This window comes from Mastomys coucha, unplaced genomic scaffold, assembly GCF_008632895.1.
Source record: "Mastomys coucha isolate ucsf_1 unplaced genomic scaffold, UCSF_Mcou_1 pScaffold6, whole genome shotgun sequence".
Taxonomy (NCBI): Eukaryota; Metazoa; Chordata; class Mammalia; order Rodentia; family Muridae; genus Mastomys; species Mastomys coucha.
The window spans coordinates 130,916,605-130,938,866 of record NW_022196912.1 but is presented as its reverse complement, the minus strand read 5'-3'; the positions used below and the strand labels follow the sequence as shown (position 1 = coordinate 130,938,866).

The following is a 22,262-nucleotide window of genomic DNA, read 5'->3' as shown; positions in this document are numbered from 1 at the left end:
ATCTTGTCCTGGACATGTATTTTCATCTCTTCTGGGTAAATACACAGAAGCAAAATTTCTTAGTAATCAGGGTATATATTTAAATATCACAGATGCTGACCAAGTTCCTCATTGTTGTGCAACTGTCAATGATGCACAGGGATTCTAGATGTTTCCTCTACTTCCATATTTTCATCTTGTCATTCTCCATAGCTACAGCCATTCCATAGCTATCTATAAATATCTCAGTCCACTTTGAACTTGAATTTCTCTAATGTCTGAAGATGTTGAACAATGGTTCCATATTCATTAGTATTCTGTCTTAGGTAATGTTGTTACTCAATTTTTTAAACATTTGGATGGCTTGCCCTTTTCTTGGTAACTCTAAGAGCCCTTATTTGTTGGGGATATAAATCCTTTGTTAGAAAATGGATTACACATTTTCTTCTGACACCCAGATACTTGTCCATAAAATGCATATTTTAATGGGCATTGTTATGAGTAGAATCTTGTGGCTTTTTACGTAATATACCACATTTTCCTCTTGTGAATAGTGCCTTTTGTGTCATAAATAAATTGTTGTCTACCTAAAAGTCATCAAAGTATCTACTTCCTCAAGATTGGCGATAGTTCTCTGGGTCTTGTTTAGAACTATGGTCCATTCATTGTTTCTTGTTTCCATTAAATTAACTTCCCACCTTGATCTAAAGAAAAAGTCAGTTTGCTCTGTCTCTGTCCCTCTTCTGTCTCTCTTTCTCTGTCTCTGTCTCTGTCTCTGTCTCTGTCTCTGTCTCTCTCTCTCTCTCTTTCTCTCTCTCTCTCTGTGTGTGTGTGTGAGTGAATGAGTGAGTGGGGGGGAGAGAGAGTTTTTTCTCTACTTTCTTTTTCTTTATTTTTGTCTCTATGACAAAATCACAGTCTTAATTACTGTAACATTATAATAAATATTGAAGTCAAATTTCATTTTGCTTTTGTTTCCCCTTCAAAATTGTTCATACTATTATAAAATTTTAAAATATAAATTGTTATTACCTTTGTATTTATTCTTAGGGGAATATTTCTAGCCTAATTAATTTTTTTACTAGACTAAGTATGGTAAGTAGAAAGTGTAGGATAATGGTTCTTACAATGTAAGAACACACCACTCAGTTAGATGATCTCTATTTCCTCTCTGCAATGTCATTGAAGCTTATTACATAGTAGTCTTATACATTTCTCACTAGATTAATTTTATTTGTGATATTTCAATTCTATTTTATATACTTATACATTTTTGAACTTTAACTTCAGTATTTATGACTAATCATAGAAATATATTGGATGAAAAAAATATTTACTCTGCATCTTAGGAGTTTGCAAAATTTGCTTTGTATGTTTAGTACTTTATAGTTTGTAAAGTCTGGACTGTGTAGGGTTTGCTGTGTATATGCACATGTCCAACTTAAGCAATGACAGTTTTAAATCTCATCTTCTATTCTTTTACTTGCTCTTTATTTCCTTTTCTTGAGCTTCTTGCATTGGCTATGACAACTAGTACATTGTTGAAGTACCTAGACTTCCTTGATTAATGAACAATTCAAGAACAATTTGGGGAAGAACACTTTAATGTGTCTTTACTGAGTTTGCACTAATTTGTTTTTGAAGACATTCTTTGTTATGTGGCTTTCTCTGAGTACATGGAAACAAATCCTCAGTCACCCCAGATAGAAACAATTTCAGCCATGTCTAGATTAGTAAGGCAATGTTTGCTGAGGTTACCAGGTACATGGGGAATACTTTTAAGAGCGTGGGTGACTCTCAAGCAGCTGCCCCACCTTGGGGTGGGTGACAACTCTCAAACTCTGCATTCCTGGAGTTCCTGTCCATCTTGTAGGCACCTCCACCAGAGACTCTCCTCCTTGCCATTATTATCTTCTTGTGTAACCTAGAGGGAAACTGTGGATCTTCTAACTTACTGGTCTTGATGAATTTTGTATTTTGTTAGCTTATTATTGAAACTTTAGAGTCTGTTTTCCTGTTGGGAAAGAATGTTTCAATTCAGAGGAGCCACAACAGCCTCACAGAAGAGAAATCCTTTCACCAAGTAGAGAAAAATTTTTCCATGACTACAGGTAGAGAATTTTTTATCTTGAAAAGACATCGAACCTTTTCTGATCCTCTGAGATGACCATTTGATTTATCTTCTGATCTATTGCTGTGAATTGTATATCTTTATTTTGTGTTAAAGATTCAGCTTGGATACTTTTAATGTGCTAAGTATGCCCTCTACAGTGAACAACATCCACAATCCTGTGGAAAAATTTGAAGATTAATCCAATTTAGCATTCTTGTGTTATTAACTTTAGTTAGTTGTACTATACTATCCTTATAAAAATTATCTTTGTTAACATTTTATTAATGAATTCTACCATTGTTTTTCACCACCATTTGCCAATGGTTCTTATTTAAATGTTTTGTTTTTGAGAATATATATATATATATATATATATATATATATATATATAAAATGAAATATGATATCTATCCCCCACTGCCCCAACTTCTCCTAGTTTCCTCAACATGTCTCCTCCCAAACTTCATGTCCAAACTTTCCAAATATGCATGAAGGTGGAGCCATCCATTGTACCATGGACATGAGGCTATGCCCTCATTACAAAATGAGCCTCCTCAATACAAAAACATCCTCCTTCCTCCAGCCACTGCCTATAGTTCCTTAGAAAAGGGTATATACTGAAGATTCAACTACCCATCCATGCCAAATGTTGACAGACTTAATCCGTTATAGGTAACTGCTATGAATTCATTATTGTAATAGTGACATCATGTCTTGTGTAGGTAACTGTAGCAGCCATGAGTTCATTATTGTAATAGTGACGTCATGTCTTGTGTAGGTAACTATAGCAGATATGAGTTTATTATTGCTTCCAGTGACATGAACATAGCCTTTCTAGGTGGCCAACCTCTAACTTCACTACAACATCCTCACAAAATCCTCACTACAAAATCCTCAGTCTTTAGGTATTAGCACAAATGTTCTTTCCAGCTCCTGTACTAGGCAATGCCCTGTTTCTGTGTGCCTTGAGAGTACAGTATACATATCTTAATTATTAACCTGCTTTCTTCCTTGGCATATGGGCTTGGGAAAGGCAACTCCACGTGTCATCTTATATGAGTGAGTGGGATGGAAAGTTCTGGTGCATTGTGTCACTCATTTTCTCAGTTCTTTCCTCTTTGCTTCCTATAGCACTTGTTTTCTGAGCACATCTTTGAACTGGCCAGTGTGCTAGGTGGGGGAGTACAATATAGAGTGAGACACATGTGGGCCTGGAACCTTTAGAGCTCATGGCTAAAGGAGAGGAGAGAAAGAAAGCACCAACAGCTGATAAACAGCAGCCAATAAAATCCTTTTACGTTCATAAAATGGGATTCTATGGAATGTTAGCCAGGAAAGACCTAGAAGACAGTATGGCGACGAAGGCCAACCTGAGAAAGTAAACAACCACAAGAAGCCTCAGGGAAGAAGAGCTTTGGTATAGAGCCACAGCTGTGGCCTTGAAGTGGCCATGACAGGGAACATAGAGAACTGAAGTGTTGCTGGGGCAGAGGACGGCAGGGGGAATAAGGTGTGGACGAGCACTCTGCCTGTTAGACAGCATGGGTTTTACACTAAGGCTACTATCTACTGCCAGATTTTCTCCATTTTCATGGTCTGCTTAAAGCCAGGATGCAGTATGAAAACAGCCACTTGAGGCAACTGTCCTTGACCCAATAGAAAGCCAGACAAGACTCCTGAGTCAGGGGTGAGAATAAGCATGCATTTATGAGAAGGTGTGTTATTTTGAAAAGCTTCCATAGGCTATTTTCTATGTCATCCACCCATAAACATGGGTATAATTATAGTGTGACCATTCTGAATTGCTACCTGGAGCCACTTCCCAAATTCTAGACATTTTATGACTGTTGTTATGGTTACAGAATCTCATTACTTCTGAGAGGATATCATTGGGGAATTTCTAATCTCAAGAGACTATAAGTGCAACACACAATACTGTGCGCATAACACTGGCAAGGCATCATCTTAATCATCTTGCCTTTGACTGAACTTCTGTGAGAAATGAGTCAGTGATGTTGAAATTGCAGGTCATTTGGAGGCTTAGACAACTAAGTGCATGAGAAACACTAGAAATTATAAATGTGCTTAGGATAAAGGCCTAAGGTATTGTTACTGTCATAATGAACTGGTTAGACAAATTCTGCTGATGGTGTAACATCTGATACCATGGGATTTGGATATCTTGACCCAAATAAGGAAATATCCAATACCAAATACATCTTTTCTATCCAGCATATGCAGCATATGTTCACACACACACACAAACACACACACATATACTGGTTACATACACACACCATTTGTCTAATGTATGTGTGTATGTATGTATTATATATGTATTTATGTATGTATGTTAAGTTTTCAGAAAAGATCTCTACAGATGCTTATAATTGTTTTCTCTGCTGCAATCTAGTATCTGTTTGACTCACACTCTTGACAGCTTAGGGGACAAAGTGGCTTAGGGGACAAAGTGCTGACTAAGCAGACAATGTCCTTGCCTTCCTGGAGCCTGACATCTAGGAAGTGATGAATTCTGAGCGTATCATACACAAAAGAGTGGCCACATCTGCTCTTGGTGAAATTGAAGGTTTGTTGTAAGATAATAAGTAGGTGAGTGAGTATTGTCACTAGTACTTATTCTCTGACATCCTCAGGGTGTCAGACTATGTCTCATGTGGGTGGAGTCTCATTCCTGATGACTGAATGTGATGAGCATATTTTCTCTTTACGAGTTGGTGAATTTGTGTCTTTGCGGGTGTTTGGCTCATGTTTGAGTCAGAATACTTGGAGTTCTCTTTGCATTGTTTGTTTTGCTGATATGTGGGAATTACAGTATTGGGGTATTAACTCTTTAACAGATACGCAATTTCCAAATATTTTCACCAATTCCTCTTGTTGTGTTTTTATCTTCTTTATTGTTCCCCTGCTGTACAGAAACGTTTCCCTTTGATGTAGTTCCACTCTTTTTTCCTTTTGTTGCTTGTGGTTTTGGTTTCAAACCCTAAGATTCATTGTCAGGAGTTCTGTTTTCATGTCTGCTTCTAGTAGTTCATATAGAAAGCTTCAATTCGGTATGCATTGAAATTAGTGTAAGTGGGAAGGCCCAGTTTGATTTCTGTTTTATGTTGTGAATATAGGTCTTGTGTTTCCCAGGTTGGCTTTGAACTCAAGGTTCCTGAGGGCAACCTTGAACTACTCCTTCTGCCACGGCCTCTCATGTACCTTAATCACAGGCATGGTCCCACATCTGCTTCAGTGGTCCTGCACCATTTCTTGAAGATGCTATTCTTTCTTTCTTTTTCTTTTCTTTTCTTTTTTTTACTAGATATTTTCTTTATTTACATTTCAAATGTTCTCCCCTTTCCTGGTTTCTCCTCTGTGGGGAAAAATCCCTAATGTTCTATTCCCTTTCCCCCTCCCCCTGCTCACCAACCCACCCTATCCTGCTTCTTGGCCCTGGCATTCCCCTACACTGGGGCATAGAGCCTTCACAGGACCACAGGCCTCCCCTCCCATTGATGACCAACTAGGCCATCCTCTGCTACATGTGTAGCTAAGCCATGAGTCCCACCATGTGTACTCTTTGGTTGGTGGTTTAATTCCTGGGAGCTCTGAGGGTACTGGTTAGATCATATTATTGCTCCTCCTATGGGGCTGCAAACCCTTCAGCTCCTTGGGTCCTTTCTCTAGCTCCTTCATTGGGGCCCCTGTACTCAGTCCAATGGATTTCTGTGAATCTCTACTTTTTTATTAGTCTGGCACTGGCAGAGTCTCTCAAGAGACAGCTATATCAGCCTCCTGTCAGCCTGCACTTGCTGGCATCCACAATAATGTCTGGGACTGGTGATTGTATGTGAGAAGGATCCCCAGGTGGGGCAGTCTCTGGATTGTCCTTCCTTCAATCTCTGCTACACACTTTGTATCCACACATTGGTTATCCTTCTTCTAGAGTTTCCTATGGTTTGTGAATTGTATCATGTATTCTGAGCTTCTGGGCTAATACTCACTTATCAGTGAGTGCATACCATGTATGTTCTTTTGTGATTGGGTTACCTCCCTCAGGCTGATATTCTCCAGATCCATCCATTTCCCTAAGAATTTCATAAATTCATTGTTTTTAATAGCTAAGTAGTACTCCATTATGTAAATGTACCAAATTTTCTGTATCCATTCCTCTGTTGAGGGACGTCTGGGCTCTTTTCAGCTTCTGGCTATTATAAATAACACTGCTATGAACATAGTGGAGCATGTGTCCTTATTACATGTTGGAGCATCTTCTGGGTATATGACCAGAAGTGGTATTGCTGGGTCCTCTGGTAGTACTATGTCCAATTTTCTGAAGAACCACCAAAATGATTTTCAGAGTAGTTGTACCAGCTTGCAATCCCACCAGCAATGAAGGAGTTTTCCTTTTTCCACAACAGTGCCAGCATCTGCTGTCACCTGAGTTTTTGATTCTAGCCATTCTGAGTGGTGTAAGGTGGAATCTCAGGGTTGTTTTTGATTTGCATTTCCCTGATGACTAAGGATGTTGAACATTTCTTTAGGTGCTTCTCAGCCATTCAGTATTGTTTTGTTGAGAATTCTTTGTTTGGCTCTGTACCCCATTTTTAATAGGATTATTTATTTCTCTGGAGTCTAACTTCTTAAGTTCTTTGTATATATTGGATATTAGCTCTCTGTTGGATGTAAGATTGGTAAAAATCTTTCCCCAATCTGTTGGTTGCCGTTTTGTCCTATTGACAGTGTCCTTTACCTTACAAAAGCTTTGCAATTTTGTGAGGTCCCATTTGTCAATTCTTGATCTTAGAGCATAAGCTATTGTTTTTCTATTCAGAAAACTTTTCCCTGTGCCCATGTGCTCAAGGCTCTTCCCCACTTTCTTTTCTATTAGTTTAAGTATATCTGGTTTTCTATGGAGATCCTTGATCTGCTTGGACTTGAGCTTTGTACAAAGATAAGAATGGATCAATTTGCATTCTTCTATATGCTGACTAACAATTGAGCCAGCACCATTTGTTGAAAATGCTGTCTTTTTTCCACTGGATGGTTTTAGCTCCTTTGTCAAAGGTCATGTGACGATAGTTGTGTGGGTTCGTTTCTGAGTCTTCAATTCTATTCCATTGATCTACCTGCCTGTCACTGTACCAATATCATGCAATTTTTATCACAATTGCTCTGTAGTACAGCTTGAGGTCAGGGATAGTGATTCTACCAGAAGTTCTTTTATTTTTGAGAATAGTTTTTGCTATCCTAGGTTTTTTGTTATTCCAGATGAATTTGCAAATTGCTCTTTCTAGCTCTGTGAAGAATTGAGTTGGAATTTTGGTGGGGATTGCATTGAATATATAGATTGCTTCCGGCAAGATGGCCATTTTTACTATATTAATCCTGCCAATCCATGAGCATGGAAGGTCTTTCCATCTTCTGAGATCTTCTTTGATTTCTTTCTTCAGAGACTTGAAGATCTTGTCATACAGATCTTTGACTTGAATCACACCAAGGTACTTTATATTATTTGTAACTATTGTGAAGGGTGTTGTTTCCCTAATTTATTCTCAGCCTGTTTATCCTTTCTGTAGAGGTAGGTCACTGATTTGCTTGAGTTGATTTTATATCCAGCTACTTTGCTGAAGTTGTTTATCAGGTTTAGGAGCTCTCTGGTCAAATTTTTGGGGTCACTTAAATATACTATCATATCATCTGCAAATAGTGATAATTTGACTTTTTCCTTTCTAATTTGTATCCCTTTGATCTCTTTTTGCTGTCTAATTGCTCTGTCTAGGACTTCAAGTACAATATTGAATAGATAGGGAGAGAGTGGGCAGCCTTGTCTAATCCCTGATTTTAGAGGGATAACTTCAAGTTTCTCTCCATTTAGTTTGATGTTGGCTACTGGTTTCCTGTATATTGCCTTTACTATGTTTAGGTATGGGCCTTGAATTCCTGATCTTTCCAAGACTTTTATCATGAAGGGGTACTAGATTTTGTCAAATGCTTTCTCAGCATCTAATGAAATGATCATGTGGTTTTTTTCTTTGAGTTTGTTTATATAGTGGATTAGGTTGATGGATTTCCATATATTGAACCATCCCTGCATCCCTGGGATGAAGCCTACTTGACCATGATGGATGATCATTTTGATGTTAGATTCGGTTTTGAGAGAATTTTATTGAGTATTTTTATATCAATATTCATAAGGGAGATCGGTCTGAAGTTCTCTTTCTTTGTTGGGTCTTTGTGTGGCTTAGGTAATGGTGGTAGAGTAATGGTGGCTTCATAGAACAAATTGGGTAGAGTACCTTCTGTTTCCATTTTGTGGAATAGTTTGAGAACTATTGGTATTAGGTCTTCTTTGAAAGTCTGATAAAACTCTGCACTAAACCCATCTGGCCCTGGCCTTTTTTTGGTTGGGAGACTATTAATGACTGTTTCTATTTCTTTCTATTTCTATTTCTTTTAGGTTTATGGTACTGTTTAGATCATTTATCTGATCTTAATCTAACTTTGGTATCTGTCTAGAAAATTGTCCATTTCTTCCAGGTTTTCCAGTTTTGTTGAGTATAGGCTTTTGTAGTAGGATTTGATGATTTTTTGGATTTCCTCAGTTTCTGCTTTCATTGTGTCCCATAATTTTGTGTATGTTGTGGTTAAATCCATTTGTTTTATAACTTCTGTTAGTTTCACTGTGTCTCTGTTTAGTTTCTTTTTCCATGATCTGTCCATTGCTGAGAGTGGGGTATTGAAGTCTCCCATTATTACTGTGTGTGGTGCAATATGTGCTTTGAGCTTTAGCAAGGTGTCTTTTATGAATGTGAATGACCTTGGATTTGGAGCATAGATGTTCAGAATTGAGAGTTCATCTTGGCAGATTTTACCTTTAGTGAGTATGAAGTGTCCCTCCTTATCTTTTTTGATCATGTTAGGTTGAAAGTTGATTTTATTTGATATTAGAATCGCTACTCCAGCTTTTTTCTTGGGACCATTTGCTTGGAAAATTTTTTGCCAGCCTTTTACTCTGAGGTAGTGTCTGTCTTTGTCACTGAGGTGGGTTTCCTGTATGCAGCAAAATGTTTGGTCCTGTTTATGTAACCAGTTAGTCTATGTCTTTTTATTGGGGAATTGAGTCCATTGATCTTAATAGATATTAAGGAAAAGTAATTGTTGCTTCCTGTTATTTTTGATGTTAGAGTTGGAATTCTGTTCATGTAGCTATCTTTCAGTTTTGTTGAATGATTACTTTCTTGTTTTTTTTCTAGGGTGCAGTTTTCCTCCTTGTGTTGGAGTTTTCCATTTACTATCCTTTGAAGGGTTGGGTTTATGGAAAGATATTGTGTAAATGTTGTTTTGTCATGGAATATCTTGTTTTCTCCATCTATGGTAATTGAGAGTTTTGCTGGCTATAGCAGCCTGGGCTGGCATTTGGGTTCTCTTAGGGTCTGTATGACATCAGCCCAAGATCTTCTGGCTTTCATAGTCTCTGGAGAGAAGTCTGGTGTAATTCTGATAGGCCTGCCTTTATATGTTACTTGGCCTTTTTCCCTTACTGCTTTTAATATTCTTTCTTTGTTTTGTGCATTTGGTGTTTTGATTATTATACGACAGGAGGAATTTCTTTTCTGGTCCAAACTATTTGGAGTTCTGTAGGCTTCTTGTATGTTCATGGGCATCTCTTTCTTTAGGTTAGGGTAGTTTTCTTCTATAATTTTGTTAAAGATATTTTCTGGCCCATTAAGTTGGGAATCTTCACTCTCTTCTATACCTTTTATCCTTAAGTTTGGTCTTCTCATTGTGTCCCAAATTTCCTGGATGTTTTGGGTTAGAATCATTTTGCATTTTGTGTTTTCTTTGTTGTGTTAATGGTTTCTATGGTATCTTCTGCACCTGATATTCTCTCTTCTATCTCTTATATTCTGTTGGTGATGCTTGCATCTATGGCTCCTAACTTCTTTCCTAGATTTTCTACCTCCAGAGTTGTCTCCCTTTGTGATTTCTTTATTGTTTCTACTTCTGTTTTTAGATCCTGAATGGTTTTGTTCAATTCCTTTACCTGTTTGGTTGTGTTTTCCTATAATTCTTTAAAGGATTTTTATGTTTCCTCTTTAAGGGATTCCAGCTGTTTACCTGTATTCTCCTGTATTTCCTTAAGGGAGATGTTTACATCCTTCTTAAAGTCTTCTATCACCATCATGAGAAGTGACTTTAGATTCCAATCTTGCTTTTCCAGTGTGATGGTATATCCAGGACTTGCTATGGTGGGAAAATTGGGTTCTGATGCTGCCAAGTAGCCTTGGTTTCTGTTGCTTATGTTCTTAAGCTTGCCTCCTGCCATCTGATTATTTCTAGTGCTACCTGCCCTCTCTATATCTGACTGGAGCTTGTCCTTCCTGTGATTCTGATTGTGTCCGAACTCCTCAGAGATCAGCTGTCTCTGTGATCCTGTGATTCTGTTATCCTGAGAATCTGGGTGTGTTAGAGTTCCTGAGAGTCAAACTGCCTCTGGGACCCTCAAATCCTGGTGTGACCAAGCTCTTGGGATCCTGGGATCCTTGGATCCTGGGCATGTTAGAGCACCTGGAAATGGAGATTCCTCTGGGTGTTGAAAAGCTTCTATAAGGCAAAGGACATTGTCAAAAGGACAAAATGGCAACCCACAGATTAGGAAGAGATATTTACCAACTGTACATCCATTGGAGGCTTATAACCAAAATATACAAAGAACTCAATAAATTAGGCTACAGAGAACCAAATAACCCTATTAAAAAATGAGGTACAGAGCTAAACAAATAATTCTCAACTGAGGAATCTTAAATGGCTGAGAAGCACATAAAGAAATGTTCAACACCCTTACTCATCAGGGAAATGCAAACCAAAATGACCCTGAGATTCCACATCACACCAATCGCAATGGCTATGATCAAAAACACAGGTGACAGCAGATGCTGGTGAGGATATAGAGAAGGCAGAACACTTACACAATGCTGGTGGGACAGTAAGTTGGTAAAACCAATTTGGAAATCAATCTGGCAGTTCCTCAGAAAATTGGAAGTAGTTCTACCTGAAGTTCCAGCTATACCACTACTTGGTATATACCCAAAATATGCTCCAACATATAACAAGGACATCTATCCTAGCTGTTCTGCCGCTTCTGCTGCCTGTGTCTCCTCGCTGGCCCTGCCTTAGACAGTCACTGGAGAGAAAATGATAGGATCACCTCACTATTCTTTCTCCAAGCATATTTTTATTTCTGTATTGAAAGCTAGTTGGAAATTTCAGTTCCATTCTGTTAATTACTGAGTCTTATGATATAATTTGAGTCAGATATATGGGTCCCTCTTTTCTCCCTTTTTGCTTAAGATTGCTTTAGATATTCAAGGTCATTTGTGGTTTCATATGCATTTTAAGGGTTTTTTTTTTTGTATTTCTGAAAGTGCTATTAGGGTGTTGATATAGATCACATTTAATTTATAAATGTCTTTGAGTAATTTAGATATTTAAGACATATGAATTATTTCAACCCATGAGTCTGGGATACATTTATATTTACTTGTTTTTTAAAAATTTCTTTCACTGATGCTTTGTAGTTCTTAGCAATCAATTTTTTTACTTCCTTAGCTATGTCTTCAAAGGAAATAAAATTGTTTTGATGAATTATTTGCATTCCACTTTTTATTGCAGCTTTATTCACAACAGCCAACATTAAAAAACACATTATTTTGTTGATAGATGAAAAAACATCATACATATAGATACATGTACATAGAATGGGATACTATTCAGCCTTAAAAAATGGAAAATAATGCCACTTAAGGTACCATGGATGAATATGAAGTATATCATGTTCAGCGAAATACAGCAGGCATAGAAATGTGTATGTATTACCTCATGGACATGAAGAACCCTTAAAAAGCCAAACTCATGAGGACAGAATAATTGGTATGAATGAATACATTCTGAAGCCCCTACAAACTACATAGGCAACTACAACTGTCACTGTTGGTACCAGTGGATTGTACCCTTGAGATGTGCTGAGAGGGTATATCTCAAGCCATCTTACTAAACCACAGTAAGCAGCCACCTTGAGGAAAATGGTTGATCAGCTATGGAGATCACACAGGCCAAACTACTATGGTACACCATAAATAATTTCTTACTTGTCAATCTTCTCTCAGTCTAGGAAGAAGCAGTAGACTATGCTGTGTATGCTGGTGAGCCAGCCCAGTGGGTAAGGATACATGCCACCACAACAGATACAAATTCTAGTATCTAACTTACATATTATATTTTTTATTTTAGAATATTAAGGCATGAACCCAGGGGTACATATTAGAAAAGTGCTCTACTGCTGCCCTGTCTCCCCCAGCCTTCTTTTGAATTTGAGGCAGTTGCTCAGGCTAGATTAAACTGACTCTGTAGCCCAGGTTTCCCCTGAACTAGGCTTTTCCTGTCAGCCTTCTGATCAACTGGGTTTATGGGCCTGAGCCACAAGGCCCAGCACATATTTTTATTTCTCTGCGCAAATAGGACTTTTTTGTTTGACTATAGTTATCTCTGGAAGACTTCCTGTAAGGTCATAGTTCCTTAGACTTATCAATACTAACCAGGCCAGGTCAGGGAGTATGAGGATACTCTGAAGTTACACTGTGAGATCTGTATCCCTGCTCCCAAAACTGGCTATGCAGTTCACAGATTTGTGATACAATTTCCTGGTCCGTAAGGTAGGATATTATTTGACTGTTTTAAAGTAGTATTGTTGAGTTATTTGTCCCTTGTGTGATCAGAAAACTTTCTTTCCTCAGAGCCTGGGGTAGAGAAAGGGGTGGGGGATTACAATAAAATTCAATGAGTTGATAATGGGGCAATGTGCCTGGTTAGTACTCAGAAAACCTATCTTATAATTTTGTGGAAGCTGTGTGTATAACGGCACCACCATGCTGCTCTGTGTATGAAGGCTTCACCATGCTGCCTTTCTTCTCCCCCTTCCTCCAGCTGCATAGCAGCCTCAGGGCCACTCTGGGATTCAGTCCTTGCACAAGCTTCTCCACAGACTGCTCACCAGGTCTGGGGGCTTCTCCACAGACTGCTCACCAGGTCTGGGGCTTCCACCGACTTGGTGCTCACTTCTTGCTCACACTGTCATGCTCTGATGATTTTTAATGGGAGGGCTCTGCAGAGTTGAAGACAGGGGACAATATTGTTATGTATCATGGCATGTATCATTAAGGCAGGGCTTGTGCTTCTCCTTTTGCAAATAAGCCCTGAGTAAGGAAGAAATTAAGGAAGGAAGCCTTTTGTGGGAATAAACCACACCAAAAAACAAAACAAACAAACAAACAAAAAAACCAACCAAACAACCAAACACACAGCACCTGAGAGACTGCCTTTCCAAGCTTTCTGGCCACACTTTACCACAGGAGCTGTGTTATTTCTGATGTAGTTCTCGTGTGTGTGTGTGTGTGTGTGTGTGTGTGTGTGTGTGTGTGTGTAGATCATTTCACAACAGAATGAGCATCCTGCCAACTGTACTGCTGCCTGCTCTATCCCACATGGCTCAGTGGGTTTGCATTTCTGTTGTTCTATTTCTTTATTTGGGTTTCAAGAAGAAAAGTGCTTTGAAAATATTTATCTGGGAGACCAGTGAGCTTAAGCAAGACTAGTAATATAAGTAAAAAGAATGGGCCAAAATAGGATGCTTAGGTATGAACATTTTCTCATTGACCATCACTATAAATATAAAAATTAGTATGTTCATTGTTGGTCAATTCTTTCTAAAGAATAAAACTGCCACTTAGCTCTTATACCTTTAATAACATTGGTTTTACCTCTTAGATCTTGTAGTTGAAAGTAGATGAAAGTTGTAGGCTGTATCATCATTAGGGCACATTGTGAAATGTAGGGAGGAAGCCCTGTTTCTGTCCTTGCGGTTGGCATTGCCAATGGACAACCTTGTCTCCACTGTGTCCTGGATCTTTCCTGAAAATCAGGGGTAGTATGTTTGTCTCTCCCTAGGTGTTTTGAAGGTCAGCTGAGATAACAAGTTTGGAGTCATTTTATAATTAAAGCATTTTTTTATAAATATTGACTAGTTATTCTCTGTATTGACACCTATTGCTTCTTTTACATAAAAAAATATCCTTCTAGATTTCACAGCTGACCACACTGATCACACTTCTTCTGGGAGAACTTTCACCCGGAGACAGGCAGAAGGTCATGACCATCTGCACCATCGATGTTCATGCCAGAGATGTGGTGGCAAAATTGATTTCGCAGAAGGCAAGTGCGCTGCTGTGTTCTGAAAGTAGTATTTATTGTCAGGGTGGCTTTAAGAAATTCATTGTTTTGCAAAAGTTTCAGTTAGTCTTGGGAAGCTGTTTGGGGTGCATTAGCAGTGTAATGAGCAATGGTTTGCTAAATTAGAGTCTAAAAGAAGAGCCTTCATTTTTACAACCTTGTCTTCTGGCATCTGTGCATAGCTGTCTGCCTTGTAGCTCTTACCTCTGAGATGAACACAGCCAACAACTATAACACTTTGTATCATTTCAACCATCTTAATGGGCGGGCTTAGAGAGTTGGCTCAGTGGGAAAAGTGCCTGCCAGGAATGCTTAAGGATGTTTGTTCAGATCCCCAGACTCCACAGAAAGCAGGGAACAGTAGCACAGTCCCTATAATCCCCATGGTGAAGGGGAGCCGGAGAATCACTGAAAACTCTCATGTCAGCTGATCTGGATACAGAAAAGGTAGAAGACAAGGACTATTGCTGAAAGTTGTCCCCTGATCTTTACATCTGTACTGTGGCATGCACTGCCAACACACACACACACACACACACACACACACACACACATACACAGGTACACACATATAGACACACACACACCACATATATATATACATACACACAAAATGCACACATATACATTTACTACATGAACACACACTATAGACACACTCTATGTATGCATACACTATACATACTACACATCTACTGTACAATACTATACACAGATACACTACATACATGTATATACTACCAACACTGACACATCCACAATATATACTATACACATTCATTCATACACTGCATATATACAAACACACACATATATACTACTAACACACATATACTACACATACACACACAAACACACACTGAAGACATACTCTGTACATACATACACTACACATATACACACACATCTACTGTACACACACTGCACACACATACACTACATACACATATATATTACTAACACTGAACATACACAGTGTTATATATATACACAGTACATATATACATATATACTACACACATGTGCATACACTGCATACACACAAACACATATACACATAGGTACTACTCAGACACATATATTATACATACACACATACACACTCACACACACATACATACACATCTTTGTATAGTGTTGATCCACTATAGAAGTCAGCATTGGTCACAATTCCCTCCTCCTGAAGAAGTCAGCATTGGTCACAATTCCGTCCTCCTGAAGAAGTCAGCATTGGTCACAATTCCCTCCTCCTGAGGAAATCAGCATTGGTCACAATTCCCTCCTCCTGAGGAAATCAGCATTGGTCACAATTCCCTCCTCCTGAGGAAATCAGCATTGGTCACAATTCCAGAGTGCTTTGGCCAATTCCTGTTACTACTGTTCATAAATAATATGTCTTGTTAAGAGTTTTTTCTCATATTTTCACTAAATTGATGACCTTTTTTAAACCATCTATATGTTTTAAACACCCACATGTCTCTTAGAGGCTGGCAATATTTGATGAGAAAGGAAATTTTTTTCAGACCTCATTTCCTTAATTGTACTCTTACTTTCTAATGTTAGAAACATGCTTATCTGATTCCTGAACAACGTTGCTGGCAGGACCCTACACCCAATACCACCACAGACCTTCTGATGGGAAGAAATGGTCCTGAAATGACAATTTCCTCTTTCAAAACAAAAATAAATAAAAATAGAACTCACACAAACACAAAAATGAAAAATCAAAACAAAGACCAATAACACACACACACACAAAAAAAAGCCAGATCAAAAAGTCCACAGAAAAACCATGGAGTTGGTTTTGTGCTTGCAAAAAGAGAGAAAGAAGATGGAGTTGAGTGGGTGGGAGGGTTGGGAGAGGTACTGGGAGGAGTTGAGGTGAATGTCTTAGTTACTTTTCTATTGCTGTGAAGAGACACCATGACCAAGACAACTTAAGAGTAAGCATTTAATTAGGAGCTGGTTTAGAGTTTCAAAGGGTCAGTCTATTATCATCATGATGGGAAACAGAACCTGGAGTAGGTAGCCTTGACTCAACATCCTGAGCCAACAGTGGGAGGGAGGGGGAAGAAGAGAGAGACAGGGAGAGACAAATACTGGCCTGGTGGGGGTTTTGAAACCTCAGAGCCCCCAGTGACACACCTTCCCCAACTACGCTACATCTCTATTAATCTTTCTCCAAGTAGTTCCACCAATTAGGAACCAAATATTCTAATGTATGAGCTCAAGTGGAGGGAGCAGAGAGGGATGGGGGGAAGAGTCTCATTCAAACAGCCTCAGAGGGAAAGGAACATGATCAAAATATATAGTATGAAAACAAATTTTTAAATAAAAAGAGAGAACCAAATACTAGACCTAGAAGAAACAGAAAAAAACAGGTATCTCAACTACCACAGTGAATTTTAAAAAGATGAAGAGAAAAAAAATCTTCCCAGTAAAATTAAAGCAAAATTTAAAATTCTAAAGGATACAAACAAACCTGTTAATCTTGCTTTTTAGAAAAGAAAAATACAATGTCAGTTCCATATCAGTTTGAATGCTTGTAGCACAAAACACTCCATGCTACTTATTTCTCTTATTTCCAACTTATTTCTCTATTGAAATCAAAGGGAATTTTAATTTTCTCATGGAAATACAAGAAAGTACCTTTTCTAGGATTAGAGATATGACTCAGTAAGTACTTACTGTGCAAGTGAAAAGACCTGAGTTCAGATCCTGAAATCTACATGAAAAGCCAAGTTTCTGGCATGTGCTTGGAACTGCAGCACAGGAAAGGTGGAGACAGGAGCATCCTGGGTGCTGACGGCCAGCCCTCAAGATAAAGCATTGAATACTGCATTCAGTAGAAGCTCAGTCTCAATAAGGTGGAAAACTTCTGAGGAAGATACCTGATGATGTCAACCTCTGGCCACACAGGCCCACACATGTACATACACACATGAACATGTATACACACACACACATATACACACACACATATACACATGCTGTTTTGTGTAAACCTTAAACAGTGCTTGATCTAGTTGATGAATAGAAGATAATAAAGAACACACACACACACACACACACACACACATATATATATATATATATATAATAGATATTATATAATAGATATAGAATAGAGTTTATTTAGGGCATGGGGAGGGGAGTTAAGAGGATAGCAGAGAAAGACAGAGAGAAGGAGAGAGTAGAAAAGTAGGAGCCGGCCATGACCACGTGGAGAGAGGGGGGAAGGGAATGGGGAGAGGGGGGTAAGAGGCAAGGTGTGGAAGTAGGAGTAAGAGGTAAAGAACATTTTTAATTAAGGCACCATTTACTGTGTTTTCTCATTTTTGTGATGAGCTGCTGACACCTGCTCTTTGAATATGACCTTGCCTTTTCTTTATGTTCATATTTTATTTGCAGTAGCATAAATCATGATTAGAATATATTTTAGGAGAGGCTATGCTTACCACCAAGCCACCAGTGCAGATAATGTATTATTTATTTTAAACTAAACACTTTTCCTTATTCTTAATCTTCTATAATGTATGTCTATGTAGTGTTGATTCATGGCTAGTCTTTGGAAAACTTATAAGCAAGAGTTTTGATGACTTGAAGTGATTTCCAGGGAGCCCTAAGAGTCCCACAAACACTGAAAGAAACAGAAATTGTTTTCAAATTAGAAAAGTAATAGATAAAACTGAGTAATATAGGAAAGAGTAGCCTATAAAAAACATCTTCATATAATCTGATTAAAAAATGAAGTTAAAAGTTCTGTACTGTGAACACAGGTAAAAGCATAGTTTAAACTTCAATGAACAGTAACTATGGATTACATGCAATTTTAATACAATGATTTTTTGTTGGATCTGTGTAATAGGTACATAAACATACAAAACTTACTACACCCTGGATGATTCATGGAAGGTAAAACCATTGCTTGAATGAACTGATACTGTTTTGTACAAAAGATAATTTAAAGGCAAGACTTTCATTGCACACCTATTTCTGATTAGTCAGGCAGCTGAGATCCGCATCATGGTGCAAGAGAGTTCCTCCTGGAGAACTTAGGAATGAGAGTCAGCAGAAGTGATGAAATTAACCAGTTTGTTGCCTCAGAATTGTCGAGAACTGGTGTGTTAAGACTGTTCAATGATTGTAGGTTGTCAGCCCCCATGCTTTTACCTGGCTGTCTCAACTCCGGCATGAGTGGGAGGATTTGCGGAAACACTGCGTTGTCAATATTTGTGACGCCCACTTCCAGTACTTCTATGAATACTTGGGAAACAGTCCACGGCTGGTGATCACTCCTCTCACTGACAGGTGACAAGCATAGCCTCCCACAGAGGAGAGAACCCAGCCCCAGTGTCCCTTTGTGTGGATGAAGAGGCATAAGAATGAGAAGAGAGTCTGAGGGAAACAGAGGGACCTGTCAGGAAGCAAAACTGAAAGCAGCATGGAAAGAAACTGTGCAAGACACCAAGTGTTAACTTTAGAGACAAGATAAAGAAAATTGAATTAAGAGTGACAGAATTACAGAAGTCATACAATCATAACAGAGAAGGGATGCATGGATTAATGTGGCTTGAGGAAGCCTGGTTCTGTCTGAGGCAACCTTTGTCCACTCTCTCTGCCATCATCATTCCCTCTGTCCTCTTTTTGGAAGCACAGGCATAGCAAGGATAGCCTATGATGACTGCCATTTTTCTGCATTCGGTGAGGAGAGAGATGCTAAGATTCATTAAAGGAGTTGTCAAGTATTTATGAAGAGCTGTGATAAGAACTGTCCGACAGTGTCTTTGCTGTCATAGTGAACAAGTTCCAGTTGAGTGTGGTGTTCAAGTAGGTGAGGATGAGAGAAATGGCAGGTATTTATTTTAGGGCGCACGGCTTGCTATAATAGAAATATAATAGAGTGATTTGTCAAAAAGGGTCTGGAGGGAATCATCTACTTCAGATTGAGTTTCCCTGTCTGAAATGCTTGGGTCCAGAAATAATTCCAATTCGGGATATTTTTGGATTTTGAAAAATTTGCATAGACTCTCCAAGTTGAGCAACCATAATCTGAAAATTAAACTCTCAAATGCTTAAAAAGCAGGTTTTAGAGCATTTCAGACTTTAGATTAAAATCAGTGTAGACTAAGAAAGCATTTGAGATAAGATCCAAGTACAGAATAATATGCACCCAGATTTTAGGGTAGAAATTTACAAACATAATTAAGTACTGAAGTTCCAAGGTTAAGATTAGGGTTAGGAGCTTGACTGGGTTAAAGGACAGGAAGACAGTGAAAGTAATCTAAGAAAATCATAGGGCCAGACAACTGATTGCTACCAAAACTTCATTGCTATTTCATGATCCACAAATAGATATATAGAATGTTGCAGAGATAAAGATGTCTCCCAGATATGAATTCTTTTATTAGGATTCCAACCCCTTTTAATTATGTGGTATAAGAAACACACTTAATCTTTGGCATTTGGGGGGGGGGAATCCTACCTCAGTGTTTTTAACTATGTCCTATGACCAAAGTGTAGACAGATTGTAAGACATCTGTGTGGCTGTGGCACCCTGGAGACTCTGGAGGGATTTCCTCTCTAGCATAGGGATTGTTTGTGTACATACTAATAACACAAGTTCATCATTTCTGTATTGTACAGCTTCTGGAACTGTCTAAATCAGTTCTCCTTTGTTTGTTTGTTTGGTTGGTTTTTTGAGACAGGGTTTCTCTGTGTAGCCCTGGCTGTCCTGGAACTCACTCTGTAGACCAAGCTGGCCTCAAACTCAGAAATCCACCTGCCTCTGCCTCCCAAGTGCTGGGATTAAAGGTGTGTGCCACGAACTCCTGATCACCTTCCCTAGTTCATTTAAGTACAGTTAAAAAGAACTGAACATTATACCTTGATGTAATTACCTGAAGATAGTCACAGATACTGTGTGCATGCCACTATGAAGAGAGAAGAAGGGAAGAGGGGAAGGTACAGGAGAAAAGAAGGGAAAGTGTAAATTATTCCAATGTGTAAAATTGGTTGCTTAGTATATTTTGAATTGAAAACTCTATGTGCTTCCTTTGGAAATTTAAAAAATGCATGTTCTTATGGTAGCACAGATAATGTTGGAAAGGATATTCATTCAATGGTGTGTTTCACTTCTCTTTCATCACTGGCTTACCTGTGAATTGTTGTAAGTACGAGGATGGCCTCTAAGTGCATCCATTCTGTCTCATTTGACACTAGATGCAGGCATCTCTTTGGAAATTAGGAGGGGCCCCTTATATCAGCACATTCAGAGACAGGCTGGCCAGCTTGCCAATGACAGACTGGCACTGCCTGCAGTGGCTATATTGGTGAAGATGTTCCTGGCTAAGATGTCATTAAGAAAAACACTAAAATTCAATGTCTTAATGAGCACAGAAGCTGATGCCTCACAATAGTAAGTCTAGAGGTGAGCATGCCCAATCATGACCAACTGAGTATGGCTTACCTGGTTGCTACAGTCAGTAGAAGAGGAATCCATAGGAAATGTCCCCAAGCAGGTATCCTAGAAATGCCATTTATGCATACACTACATTGGTTAGGCACTTGGCTCCTACTGTAGACAAGTAGAGAGGACATGTTCTACAAAGAGGGCTCAGTTCCTGGTTTAAGAGTCTTTCTCCTCCATTTTGTTGTGAAACACTCTTCAACCTGCATCTGATGAAAGGGCTATCTCCCATTTTCTGCTTGTTTCTACTGGCTGGGTGCTTTGAACTCCTCAGAGCTTTCCCTCTGGACTTTCTTCTTGCAGCCCCACAGAAAGCCTTACTTTGTAGATAAGAGGACTCAGGATGCAGAGGTCTGAAGGCTTCAGGCTGATATCTGATGATCCACAGAATAGATCTTAGATCTTAGACCCTGGTCTCCCCATTCTAGGCATGACTGTCACTGTCTGTACTAACACAGAAATAACATAGAGACCCCAAGTAAAGATCATCAGCTATTTGAAGAACCTAATACTTGTTACTATTGGTTCCTTTTGCAGATATTAAATTCTATCCTTTGGATGAGACTTTTAGTCTCAGAACCACTGACCTCTCCCTACCCAAATAAGTATCATGATCTAAATGCATGTGCAACACATTCCAAATAAATTCCTAAAATGTGTTGATGATAGTGTTTCAGTCAGGGTAGTACTTGAACTTGCAATCACCTTCTGTATTGAAGTAGGCATATATTTTTGCTCACATATACATGCACATGCACATCTCAGCTCTTAGTTATTTGTTACAGAACAATTTAATGCAGTCATGTTTAATTTATCATCATCTAAGACCCCTTCCCCTCACTAGTCTGTCTATACATAGTTTGAGGTATTGTCTGCCATATTAATAATATATTCACCTAGAAGTATCAGATATTCAATCATATCACAAATAAAGATATTTGTGTTCAAAAGCACAGCCCTTAGGAGATGAGACAGAGGGTAAAGAAAGCAGCACACTCGTTTCCATTTGTTTTAAGTGGCCGACCTAGAAGGTTGACTCACATTTACCGTGAATAAGTCTAAAGCTCACAGTTGGTTTTTGCTTCTGTGGTCTTCTAGGCCTTGTTTTTTTAGCCACTTTTTAAAAGAAAAACATTTATCCCCAGTGTGTCATGGAAGGGGCAGGCTTGACCGCAGTGTTTGTGTTTTGTTGTATGAAGGTGTTACATCACTTTAACTCAATCACTTCATCTGACCATGAGCGGTGCTCCTGCTGGCCCAGCTGGAACAGGGAAAACGGAAACCACCAAAGACCTTGGCCGTGCCCTGGGCATGATGGTTTACGTATTCAACTGCTCAGAGCAAATGGACTACAGGGTAAGTTAGTAAACGCATAAAATATTTTGTAGCCACATAAATCCTACTTGGAGA

General features: G+C 38.7%; 1 protein-coding gene across 7 annotated transcripts in view; it reads left to right on the top strand.

The window, feature by feature from the left end:
- Dnah11 (dynein axonemal heavy chain 11) overlaps positions 1-22,262 on the top strand; it is a 328,931-nt gene that overhangs the window by 115,311 nt on the left and 191,358 nt on the right. For 5 of the 7 annotated variants that reach the window (XM_031357847.1, XM_031357834.1, XM_031357836.1 and 2 more), the window contains 3 exons: positions 14,234-14,365; positions 18,534-18,694; positions 22,052-22,208. In XM_031357847.1, coding sequence (XP_031213707.1) covers positions 14,234-14,365; positions 18,534-18,694; positions 22,052-22,208 — 450 coding nt within the window. Of the gene's footprint in view, positions 1-12,264; positions 12,318-14,233; positions 14,366-18,533; positions 18,695-22,051; positions 22,209-22,262 lie in introns of those variants that run through there. The other 2 variants (XM_031357838.1, XM_031357839.1) reach the window with 2 other exon arrangements.